Below are 13,277 nucleotides of genomic sequence, written 5' to 3'. Positions count from 1 at the left end.
ATGGAAGCAACGTTTTGTTCTTCCCTTCATGAATATGCCCTAGAAATAATATTTCTCAAAAGTTCCCTAAATTCTGGTCACAGGGAATAGAACATGTTTGGAGAAGAGGAGAAGGGCTTGGAAAATCCAACCCTACTGCCTAAATTGAGCTCACTTTATTTTCACCAAAGGACCCTCTGGACAGCCACCACCCTCCTTGCCAGAGTAGGCTGTTACCCCTGGCAGGCTCTGTGACAGGACTGAGCATAACCCCTGGTTTTAAGATAAGTTGCAGAAACCCTTTCAGCTTAGGATCAGCTTAGATTTCCAGGACTGTTGGCAACAACTAAAAATGTTTCTGACCAATGCTCACCACTGAACAGCACTCCACCCTTCCAGGACTTCAAGAGTTTTAAACCACTTTTAGAAGATAGTTTTCATTCATCCATCTGATAACAAAAAGGGGTTGTTTGGCTTGCTGTTCAGCAACAGCATGAGAACTGTTTGTTCAGGAAGGCAGGCCAGCATGAACTTCAGTTCAAACAAACTGTCCCTACATAAGCCATCTTTCTTTCCCCACCCTTTCCTGGCTGCCTACTGTTCTATGCTTGGCAGCATGCAGATTTCCAAAATGTCTCAATGACTTTGAATTCTATTTTACTATTGGTAGCTTTATTTCATGGAGAGCAAACTCTCTGGCTTCTGTGGGTGATCATAGCAACACATTTCAAACCTCATTTTGTTGGTGAGATCCCTGTCAGAAGCATTTTACAACTTTAAGCTATGTGGTTTGTGTGTTCCTTTTCCTTTGTTGTTTGTTTGCATAAAACTCAAACTGTTCTCTAGAAAAGTAGCCCATTACCATAATCAATAACAAGAGCTCTTTCTATACTTTGTAGTATGCAGTCATATGGTCTAAATCATTGTCAGTCATTTCCTCTCCATCATATCTTCCAAAAAATGTTCCCCAAACCCAACTTAAAAAAAAACAACTGAAAGGAAGAAATGAAACCTTGCCACATTTTATTGTATCCGTGTCATAAACTCATAAACTACTGAAAGTTAGGGTCAGTGCAAAGATAAGAATCAGACAGTTTACACTAACTAATGCCTTTGTTATTGCTTTTTGAAACAAAGTTTATTTGGTGCATCTATTTTTTCTTTTGACAGCATGTGGACAATAAGAGTGTTTCTCCATCTAGTGAAATAATTGCTTTCCGCAAGGCGCTCTTGGATCCAGTGACAGCAAGTCTGTTTCAACGCTTTGTGGCACTGAAGGGAGACCTCCTGGGAAATGGAGTGCTCTTTTGGCAAGAGGTGCAAAAGTATAAGGTATGGTGGTAAAACAGAGCAAAGGGAATAGAATTCTATTTGTCAGCAAATGCATCCATTCTTGCACATTAGGAGAATTTTTACAAAAATATCTATAGGCATTCTGTTGTTCATAGTAAAGCCTCTTTCATTGTTTAAACTGTTTTTTTCATCAGTGAAAATCCTCAGTTCTTAAGGGTAGCTATTCTTGACTCAAATGCATTATCCCTGTATTTCTTTATGCTTCTTCAAACCGTCACATTCTTCTGAGTCTCTAAAGGAACACTGCTATCTTGCTAATGCCCAGAGTTTGGTATACATCTGTTGAGTAGTAGAAATATGCAAGCATTAAAATGTTCATTCTGTCCTTACAGCTGCAATCTGAATTTGATAATTTCTCAAAAATGAGAGATAACTTTAAAATTCAATCAAATCTACAGATATAAAGATGGTATCAAAAAACCCCTATATGCACAATGCAGATCACAGCTCCCTTGCACTTTGCAGAATCAAATTTGACTTGAGCTGAGCTTGGGACCAAAGTGAAATGTGATGAGAAAGGTCAGCAGGGATTACATCCCTCCCATATGTATGTAGTTTTGTGAAATTGCTTGTGTGGGTTGAAATACAATAGAAAACGTCTGGAGTGAAACTTTAAGACACACTGCAGCCTCCTAGGAATATCCTGGACTGAATGCAGGGTCACCACAGATCTTTCATGTATTCCTCATTCCTTTTGCCTCTGGGATATTCCTGATGTGCTACCAGAGTGCAGAACCTCTCCTGGGCTCCTGAACATAGCCTGTGTGCACATAGGAGGCAGGGAGCATGAGATTAGCTAACGTGCTCAGAAACTGGGCTGTAAACACAGTTGCTGTTGCAGGAGCACTTGGAGATCTGCTGCAGGCATGTGGGTGTACTTTCACTGTTTAATTTTATGAATTTGAATTTGATGTCTGCATTAGAAGGTGAAGCTCCTCCTGTTTCCAGGGTACAATCTCTCTTCCCCACAAAGGTTCTGATCTCCAGGCAAGGGATCACTGGCTGAAATGCTCTCTGGGGATGCTGCTGTCTCTCTCATGGTTACAGAGTGTTTACCTTAGATTAAAACTCTGATATGAAGGTACCTGGTGTTCCATGACACAAATCCTTTTCTAGATATTTGAAGTTTTGTCGATTCTGGTGACTCTTCATTGCTACATTATGGAGGACATGGAAACTTTCTGCAAATTAATGTGGAGCGTGCTCTTAATTCTTTTCTTTGTAGAACAGCTCTCTGAAGAAAGCCTTCATTGTTTTTTGTTCCACCCCCGTTCCTGCATTTATGTTAATTTTATTTGTCTTGTTATCCAGAAAAAGTAGAATCTGACCAGATTTCTCCATGCATGCAATGTCATGGTTGGCAGCTGATGCTCTTTGTAGAAGCAAAGGGATGGAGTAGTAGGAGTGTTGTGGGTCAGGCTGAGCTGCAGGAATATTGCCAAAGGCGTGGGCAGCACTTTGCACAGTGCATACTTGTATTGTCTGAGCCCTATCATGCCATCAGTTTAGACAGAACTCCCTTTAGCTGTCAGTGACTGCATTGCTCCCATAACCCATCAGGCTGGAGGCACATCTTGGGACAATCCAAAACCAAGATTTTTTTTTTTTTAACAAATATGAAGAAACATAACTCTGTGGATCATTTCCATCTGGTTATCTATGCTTGGTCTCAACTCTCTTCATATCATATGGCTTGTTTGTCTTCCCTCGTACTACAGCTCTCTGCCTTCTGTGCTAGATGAGCAGAGAAAGCCATTATATATATGTACTAAGGATAGATTTAATATGTTTTTGCATTGCCTTACTTTATTATAGTTGTTATCGTTCTTTTTTTTTCCTTCCCAAAACTAAAAATATTCATAACAAAGCAAGCCAACTCTTTCACATACCACATTTCTGTTTAAAAGTCATGGTTTTAATTTCTTTGCAAAGTAAATATGTAGCCTTCTATACCAAAACTAAATTCAGATTCTTCATTTAAAGAGCTCTCTTCCTGACAACTCTTGAGTGGTCATTGAGTGTCTCTAAGATACATGTGATAGTCATCTAGTGTCATATTAATTTCTTGAAATGTATAGATAAAGGGAAAGTTCATGTTTCAAAGTGTTGGAAGGACACTCTTTGAATTATTTTTCCTTCATGTCAAAGTCCAATGGTGGCATCGTCAGGGTGTCAAAACACAACAATAACAGGTTTTACAAGAACAATAGGATCACATTAAAAAAATAGAAAACCCCAGTGTTCCTTTGACATCTCACTCCTGTAAGTTCAGGTTTGTTTTGTATTCTATAGTGTACAGAGTTATTTCAAACCCTGAGGTTTTAGGAAACTAGAAAATCTTAATGAATGGTGAAAGTAGAACATTTCAATAAATGGAAGATTGTACTGGTAGCTGACATTGTCCCCTCTTGTGACAACACTCCTAGTTAGAATATCTTGTACCCTCTAAATATTTCCCCTCTTTTGTTGGAGCACTTAAAGCATTTCTTTATCTTTTATTTGCCATGGCTATGCAAGTCATAGCAGGCTCATTGTGAAAATCAGTGCCTTTTGCACTTGTAGATGTGTTTCTCTTTTCAGAAATGTCTATTTGCCAGTAATGCATTTAAAATCTATGCTGTTATATCCAAACATGCAGGCAGAAATTATCACCTAAAAGCAATTATTGCTATGTATCTGCATTTGCAAACCAGAAACCTCATGAATGTCTGAAGTATGGTTTTGACCATGCACATTTACCAAAAGAATTTTGCCTTGCATACTGAAGGAATTTATTGTATAATTATTTTTGTTTGACTATTGCTTTTTGATGACTTGTGCCCTGTAAAAGTTCTTGCCTGTGTCTCTCTCCATTGACTGAAAATGGTATTTTTTATCTTTCAGGACTTGTGCCATTCTCATTGTGATGATGCCATAGTTCAGAGAAAGATCACAGCTATTATTGACTGCTTTATTAATTCTGCCATACCCCCAGCTTTGCAGATTGACATCCCACCTGAACAAGCAAAGAAGATTGTGGAGCACAGGAAAGAACTAGGACCTTACATTTTTAGAGAGGCACAGGTAAGAAGCTGAGTGATAGGTCTGGCCAGAGACTGAGTGCCTGATTTTAAGAACAGTCTTCGTTGCTTATGTGACAGTTAGGACTCCACACACAAGCCTGGGCTTGAAGGAGAAAGCTATAGTTATATATTTCAATGACTGTAAGGTGGAGATGGAAGAGAGTCTTCAGATTTATCCTGCTCAATAAAGAAAATCTCTGACAGCTAGCTGATCCTGGAAAGGTGTTATCCAGGTCTGTGTTACGAATTCTGGCAGTAGAAATTAATTCTGTCTATGTTCTAAATTGCTTGTTCTTTACCACTTGGTTAATGTCACAGAAGTAATTTGTAGTTAGAAAGTCTGTGGTTTTCAAGTTTTATGAAAAATGCAGATGTGAGTCAAGCACAAAGTCAGCTTAACTTGCTGAATGTCTTTCCCTCTTTTATTACAGAAAGTGTGCATTAAATGGCTGTAGAAAATTTTCTCTCTGATCTTTCTATTAATCATGTTGAATAGCAATTTTGGAACCTTTACTACAGACTTACCATTTTCTTATCCCTTGATACTGCCTTGTCTTATCTTCTAAGTCCAAGAAAAGTAGTTGTTGTTCTTTTCCTATAAAATTCCCACTGACACCTTTAGACATCAACTGTGAGTCCATAAAGCGTTTGGATGACAAGAGATGAATGACTTGTCAGAGAAAAGGGTCCATATAGGTCCTAAGAGAAAGAGAAGTCTCATTTCAGCCTGTGTAAAACCCAGTGAACTCCAGAAATGTGGCACAAAACCAAAGGAAGAACTAGGCCAAAAAGCTGTGACTGGAACCCGACAGTGGCTCACATGTCACTTTCAAGCCTCTTGAGCCAGAAGCAGTGAGCATGCTTGGCTGCTTTGAAGCCAAGTTTCTCAATGCAAATTAAACATCTAAATACATTGAAAAATGTGAGCCTTAGTACGTGCAGCAACAGAATTCACTGAGCCCCTCTGTTTGCTTTTCTAAAATTGTTTTTCTTATTCTAGTTCAAAAACGACCCTGTGAGAGATTATATCATTTAAAAATTATCCAAGATTTGCTCATAGATCTGTAATGTGGTTTAAGAGCCTTTCCAGAGGCAAAAAAGTATTTCCTTTCTCTTAAGGAGAGGAAAAAAAGCCCTCTCCCTAATGAACTGAATATTTGAAATACTTGAGCAGAACAGTGGTGCAAAAGCAATTCTACTGGTGTATATTTTATCAAGAATACTTGTAAAAAGTGATGGATGTTTTCATTAATGCAAACAATTGTTTAGGGAAATATAAAAAAAGAAAATGCCTTTTAACTGTGTTTTAGGAAGATTTCTCACCAGTAATAAACACGCTGATGAAAAGCATGTGCTGAGCAAAGCTGAGCTGAAATGTCAGGACAGAGTACGTGGGAGGAACAAGGCTGTGTGTTCAAAAAAAATAGTTATCTCGTTCTGCATTTTATTTTACAGTCAACTGTTTCCTTAATACGATCAAGATTGACTTTATTTTCTTCCTGCGCAGATGAGTATTTTTGCTCTTCTGTTTAAATTTTGGCCAGAATTTTGTAAATTCCAAAGCAATCCAGAGAGCGACAAAATTCTAGCTTCCTTGGAGAAAAAAAAGGAAAAAGATACGCAAAAGATGGAAGGGATAACAGCAAAGGTAAGGCTCATAAAGTTTCAGGTGACCGCTGATGAACTGAATAACATGAGCAAAGATACATCAAATAAAATATTTCTTTCTCAGCCTGATCCAAAGCTACCTAATCTTGTTAGATTTCAAGCTTTACACTCAACCCAGTCCTAAGGTGATTACTTCCCAATTCTGCCAATACCTATACATATGTTTGAGTTGAAGCAGGTAAGTCAATGGGATACTCCTTTCGTTAACCAGAGGAAAAAATGTATTTTAGTCACCTTTTGTGCCAAGAGAAGAGCAAAGAGGAAGGCTGAATTAAGAACAATACATCTGTGTACAGTCCGTGTGTACTGTGGGCTACTGCAGACCTGTTTGCACTTTCATGATATATTGTCTTATACTAGAATTTACGTTCTGGACCACAAGTGAAATCAAACCAAACCCAAACCAAAATTGATTTCATATCTATTTTCCAGAAGGACCATTTGAAAATCCTGCACATTGTTTTAAAAAATATTTATGTGGTAATTAATTTGCATAATCTTTGCCTTTGCTTGAATATTTCTCAGCTTTGAAAGTGAAATTGTTAGACTGTTCACAGCAAGTTTCCAGACAGTTCCAGCGCAAAACAAACTGTGACCTCTACAATGGAATGCTTGTTTGTAAAATTGTTTTTCTTGGATTTTTAAAATTAAAATATAATGGACTTCTTTTTCTATTGATTATAGGCTTTGAAAAAGTTTATTTTTTATTAAATACAATTGTTTGGCAAGCTTTGAGGAGAGAACATTCTTTTAAGGACAGAGAAATTACTGGACTTGCAAACTATAATAAGTAGCATTACAGAGACGTTGACGTATTCTAAATACCATGTAGATGTGTGGAGATGTTCCACATGATATGAACCACACAGGTATCTGGAGAGATACATAGGCCCATAAGAACATATATGCATTGTTATTCTTATGCACATGAAAGCTGAGGACCAGTGAAGCATTACTCAAGGCCACACAGCAATGTCAAGGGAAGTCTAAAATCCAAGAACTCATCTTACTTTCTCCAGAGCACGTCTCCATATATATATATGTCTGCCAAGGCCATTGGCAATAGTTATAAGTGCAAGAATGCAATATTTCAAAGTAACAAACTTTTACATTTTCACAGACTTATTTTCCATCTGTTTGTTGCCTGTCTATGAGATTTCTGATCAAGCTCAAGGAATAAAGAACAAATCTTAGGCAGGAGGGCAAAAGCCTAGCTTTTATTGAGAACAAATGGGAATGGTGAATTATGCTTCTAAGCAGGGAAATAGAGTAAGAAATTTTAGAAAATGACAAGCAGAGAATGCAGTTTTGTAAACAGTTTGTAGACTGTTCTTCTCACAAAAAAAAAAAGGATCAGTAAACCAGTTACCTTTTAAAATCTCTTAAAAGAATGGGTGCAACACATAATTTTTTCCAATATATTAAAAATCCTTTTTTCTTTCTGTTATTGTTTAAAGAATTTGCTATTTCCTGTTCTCTTGCCTGAGATTTCTGTCGTCTCGGTGACAGCATAATTCAAGTGATGCAGTATCCCTGAAGGATACTGATAAGTTTCATCTAACATGAGCAACAGCAGGTTGACTTGTTGGCTTGTGGAAGGTGATGATTTCTTGGCAATGAAAAGAAGGACTATGTTCCTCTGCCCCACCAGGCTCATTGAACAAGAGCAAAGCTTGGCAAGGGTTAGAAACAGCTTTTTTTATATATATCTCCTCTCCACCCCACACATCAGTTGCTATTTTGGGTTTATGTCAAACAGAGCAATCATACTCCTAGGGGAGGAATTTGCTTTCTTCTTCCTTTACATGTGTCCCTGGAGCACTGAATCTACCTGTGCTCACCTCAATTTAGAACTGAACAGATAAGAGTTGGACTTTCATACAGTATAGTGGAAAAATGGGCAGACAAGGAGCTTTTCACTTAGTAATGATGCATAACTTGGTATTGTTTGACTATCTCAATATTTTTTTGTGTGGCTATTTGTTATTTAAGGGGCAAACTCTACCAAAGAGAAGAACTCATCCTGACAATGGACTTTTTCCTTTGTTAGCTGCTAGATGCACATGCCACATACTTTCAAATATATGTCACTTTTTTCAGACTGCCTTGATGCCAGTACTAGTATTTTGTTGTATACATGATTGCATTTTATCTCCAAAATAGATTTTGGATTTTTTTTCTTTCAAGTGCACAAAATAGCTTTAAATTTTTAGCTTTAACTTACATTGTAGATTTGTACATACTCCTTCCATGTCCTTAGCAAAGAAAGCCATCAACATTATTTTCCTTTTCTGTGTTTCTGCTATGTCTCTTAGCAATAAGCTTATTTGTTAGTAAGTGGTGTAATGGCATGGGATCTAAATCCACTATAACGTTGCTTAATTTATTATGAGAAGTAATTTTTAAAGACCTTGCTTAATTCACCATTGTCATTGAGCGAGCCAGCAAACATAAACTGCAGTGCAGTAGTATTCACAATGTCTCTGTGTTTGCATTGGCGTCCCCATTCCACCAACTGAGTGTGCCACAGAAGCTACTGAGCCTGTTTCTGCAGAGAAGATCAGCATCACACTGCCTGGGCAGCTCTGTACCCGAAAGTCACTCTTACAGCTGATGGGTTCATAGGACAGTGGGAATTATGACAAAGGAAAAGACACTTTGGGAGCAAGGAAACGAGACAGAGTGATCCTTTTCCAGATCTTTCAGGGACTTACTAAGTGACTTTGGGAACAATTTGATCCTCTTTTTTCCCTTCACTTTCTCTCTTGGAACATGGGAGGGTTATATTACTCAGCTCTTGGAGAGAGCTCTTTGTGATGTCAAATATGAACATCGATTGATGTTTATGAAGAGTTTTGGGATCATCAAACAGAATGTGCAAAAGTGAAACAAACCAACATGAAAGTGACAAACAGTTAATCACCAGAGCAGTTTGCCAAGGGTTACAATGCCTTGTTCTTCTCTGTAGATTTTACATTGCCTGTTTTCCTAACTTGTATACTTGTAGTTCACACACAGCTACTGGACCAAGCTATAATTAATCATGACAAATCCTACATTCTGTGTTTATACTTGAGGCTAAATTAGAGGCTCACAATGTCCTCTCTGTCCTTAAAATATGTTCTGTTGCAGATCTGCCCTGTCACCTAGCTATATTTTGGAGCAGGTATTGAATCTGAAAAAAAGTTGATCTGTAGGAGTGTAGAGGACAGGAAACATGAACTAGAACAAAGAAATGCTTTAAAAAAGCAGCTGCTACTTTAAAATATGCTCAGCACGATGAATTATGAAGCTAAGCATTACAAAACATTACAGCAAATGACACTATCTCATTTCCAATGACAATTTTTGGTTCCTCAGACTTTGCTTTTTACTTCAGCTCTGTAACTATTGTTCACATCTAATTATAAGTTTTTTTGCAGGGTAAAGAAGCGGGGAAAAAACTCATTAATTTGGCTCAACTTAAGTCCTTGACTCAACCCAAGTTCTGGACCCAACCCAAGTCCTTGACTCAACTCAAGTCCTTGACTCAACTCAAGTCCTTGACTCAGCCTGAGCCCCTGACTCAGCTTAAGCCCTTGACTCAACTGCCAAAGAGTGTTTTGCTAGATGAGCTTGATGTTAAGAGAAGATCATCAACAGCTTTAGCACCTATAGAAGGACCTGGGAGGAAGGTAAATAATACATGTTCCTACAGATGTAATTCAAGAGACATAAAATAATCTTGGGAAAAGGGAAAGGGGGAGTTTGGTTTTGAATACTGCTATCAGATGGTTCTTCAATAACTGTTCATTCCTCTACAATTAGCTTTGCTGTTTTAAGTTTACCTGTCTTACAGGTGATTTTTTTTGTTCTTTATTAATTTTTTTTAAGATGTAGGTTCTGAGTAGTATTAACAGCTAACCGAATGTTAAGGTCTTATGGTGTATGGATTAAAAAAAGAATCTATATTTAAAGATAAATTGAAGAAAAGGTAGCTCAGTTCTGGAATAAGAAGCTTTTCATTATTTGTGAAATTCATATCCTGAAAGAATTCGGTTTAGGCTAGAGTCCTATTCTGGTCATATGTCAAAAACTGAAGCTGAATTCCTTTAGAAAATCTAGGTATTTGAAAATCTAGGTATTTGAAAACCACTTCAAGACTTCTTCCATAACAACTCTGACAATGCATCAAAACAGTAGTGAAAAGGTAACAGTTATTTTACCCGGAAATGGGAAAAGCAGACATGCTACATTGGGCATATCAAAGGATCATTCATGGCTGAGTTGGCATTGCCAGAACATAACAAGGAACCTGTGCAACCACAAAAGCACAGATATGTCATGAGAATCAGGAGTAAATCACACTTTGGCCACTGCTTGTATTCCATAGAGCTCTTCCCATGGCATTATGGTAGTGAAGAGCAGAATATAGAAAAAGGTACTGTGAAATAACCCCAAAATCTGAAATCACAGTGTGAATTGCATAGATAAGCTTACACTCTTACCCTTAAGTGGACCTTTTTACTTTTGCTCATACCTATTTTAAAAAAAAGTGAGTTGAGCAAGCCAGTACATCCCTGGTATACATTTAAACCCTCAAGAAGAGGGCTTAATAAACAATAATATTTTAAAGGGCAGTTTCTTCTTCCTTCTGCAAGCCCCTTCCTACAATAGGAAGGTGATAGAAGTTCTTACTGAATCATGATATGACAAATTGGCTCCAAACTTCTCATGCCATTAGATAAAAACCAGGCCAAATAAAAGTGCGGTTCTCATCCTGTTTTGGAAGGGCAACCTATTATTTACATGCAATCTGAACTGTAGTTGTTTTCTTTAAAAGCAGTATTTTATCCTTAGAAAAGGAAAGGATGGCATCTCCAGTTGATCTGCCTCTAGTGGTAGCAGCATTCTGCTGGAGAGGGCAGGCAGAAGGAGCTGTGAGACTCACAAACGTTCAGTGAAAGGACATAAGCTAGAAACAGCTTTTCTTATATGTATTTCCTCTCCACCCCACAAATCAGTTGCTGGTTTGGGTTTATGTCAAACAGAGCAATCATAGTCCAAGGGGAGGACTAAGGGTGTAACACAGAGATAAAATTAAGTCCTTGATAGCACAAATGATATTTTGGGAGGGTAAAGATCTGCTGCTTTGCTTTTGAAGAAGAAAGGAGAGAGAATATAACTCAGACTAGGGATGAAGAATAAATAGAAACATTGTATCTGTCAAACTTGCTTAAATCATGGTGTTTTGAGATTTACTTATTTACAGGAATACTCTTTCTCCCATTATTCCAATATTGTAATTTAAAAAATCTTCTTAATATTTGTAATTATCCAGTAATAGGAATATAACATAAACAAGTTTTTTATCTTACTGTTGAAATGGATCAGAAACTACAGTGATGTGACCTGAAGGCTGATGGTTTTTGATGGTTCTTGCAGGCTTCCTGGTCCTATTCTAAGTACATAGAAGCCTTGGAGCAGGAAAGAATACTCATCAAAAAGCAAGAAGATCTGCAGAAAACCTCATCATCATCACTCCCTGCAGGTTATTAACCAAGCTCTGTAGTTTAGCAGGACAAACTTAGAGCATAGGTGTACTTGTGTCCTTGCAGTACAAGGACTGCTTGCTCTTCTTCTCAGTTGTGTACAGAAACCTCTGCCTCTCTTTTGCTGTCTGTAGGGGAGTTGCTCTCTGGGTTGTACTCATGAGTGGTATATTTGCTAAGAGAGAAAAAGTGAAAGTTGCAGGGAATCTTTGCACTGCCTTTACAGCACAGGTCCTGCTGCAGAGAGGAATAAAGCCATTTCTTCATTCTGCAGTGACATGGCAATCACATACACATTTCACCTCCCTGGCTTCTTGTGCTTCATCAGCTTACATTCAAGCAGATACTGAAACCTCTTTCTCACAGTATGTTTCTCACAGTATGTTCTCTGTCAGTATGTTTTTGGAGGCATTGCTTCATCCTTGCTTCAGCTGTGAATATCCTTGTAGGTCTTTGCCAAGGATATTATGACCTGTTTATTTATTAAAAATATCCATTTAGTAGTAGGGCTAGCAATAGCACTATGTAATATTCAGTTCCTTCACTTTCACATAATTTTAATTTTTTTTTTCCAAATGCAGGTTACTTGTCTATGTCCTCCCGGAAGCCTGAATGTTTTGTAAAAGCCACCATTCCTACAAAGCCTAAATTCTGAATCTTCCCAAGAAGCAGGAGGTGAGTACCAGACTGATGACAAGTGTGCTTTGAAATGTGAATTCTTAAAAGCCAGTTTTCCTGCTGCCAGTGCTGATGCTCATTAGTAGCAAGTTATCCTGCTCCAAATCATGTTTAACTGAAGCTGTACAGCCTCCATATGAAAACAAGCTTATTTTTCACGTCAGCCATGGTTAGCGGATCTAATGTTGACCAGATAGAATTTTGTTGCAAAATGGCAGTCTCTGAAATTAGGTTATCTAAGCTTTCCAGATAAGATTTTTTAAATAGGAACATGAGATGACTGGAGAAATCTCAGACCCTCTGAAGTTACTGTCAAGAACCTGACACAGAACTAGTAATAGATCACCTCTGCCAAAGCAAATTAAATATTAGACTGAGAGAAAGAAGTGGGACAGCAAAAAAAAAAAAATTGATAAAGACAGAAACGCAGATTTTGCTTCAAGGCCTAAATTCCTAGAAGGAAGAATTGTCTACAGGTTTGGCTTTTTAGGTGTTTTTTAGCCTATGTTGAAATTAGGTGGACTTAAAAAAGTTAATAGGACTTGGAATATTGCTGCTTTCCTTCTCTGCTCCTCCTCCCTCTTCTAATTCTGTACTTGGCACTGCTATTTTAGGCAACTTGGTGTCCTGCCCTCATTAGACCTCCTAAAATTTCAAGTGTCTGAAAATAATCTTCCTGTGGCAGCATTTTCTGAAAATGACTTCAGAGAAAACTGCAGCATTCCTTGGTCTTCCCTCCCATTCCCTTTCTGCCCTATTACCATGTTCTACAGTTCAGTTAAAGTAATCCATCTACCTGGGGCCTCCTGCACCTCACAGGTGTGCCTGTATTCCACACACCTTTGCCTTCTCACTGCTGTTATGCTCCCCGTGGAGTCCTAGTGCAGGGCCTCTGCTCCTGCTCTGTGTCTGAGAAACCTCCAGCTGGGCCCACAGGGCACCTGCACCCCTTGCTCCAGCCCAGCCTAGCCCAGCCCAGCCCAGCCAGCTCTGGCCCTCCCTGGCT

The 13,277-nt window shown here is 38.3% G+C and overlaps 1 protein-coding gene across 1 annotated transcript in view; it reads left to right on the top strand.

Annotated features, from left to right (window-relative positions):
- The window catches only part of RGS22 (regulator of G protein signaling 22), a 59,891-nt gene that overhangs the window by 45,386 nt on the left and 1,228 nt on the right, over nt 1–13,277 (top strand). Inside the window, exons 20-25 of the mRNA XM_031058977.1 lie at nt 1,150–1,311; nt 4,216–4,395; nt 5,902–6,042; nt 9,485–9,736; nt 11,487–11,592; nt 12,175–12,268. Of these exons, the coding sequence (XP_030914837.1) occupies nt 1,150–1,311; nt 4,216–4,395; nt 5,902–6,042; nt 9,485–9,736; nt 11,487–11,592; nt 12,175–12,248 (915 nt within the window). The 3' untranslated portion in view covers nt 12,249–12,268. The remainder of the gene's footprint in view (nt 1–1,149; nt 1,312–4,215; nt 4,396–5,901; nt 6,043–9,484; nt 9,737–11,486; nt 11,593–12,174; nt 12,269–13,277) is intronic.

This window comes from Geospiza fortis, unplaced genomic scaffold, assembly GCF_000277835.1.
Source record: "Geospiza fortis unplaced genomic scaffold, GeoFor_1.0 scaffold200, whole genome shotgun sequence".
Lineage (NCBI taxonomy): Eukaryota > Metazoa > Chordata > Aves > Passeriformes > Thraupidae > Geospiza > Geospiza fortis.
This window is presented reverse-complemented; position numbering and strand designations above follow the sequence as displayed.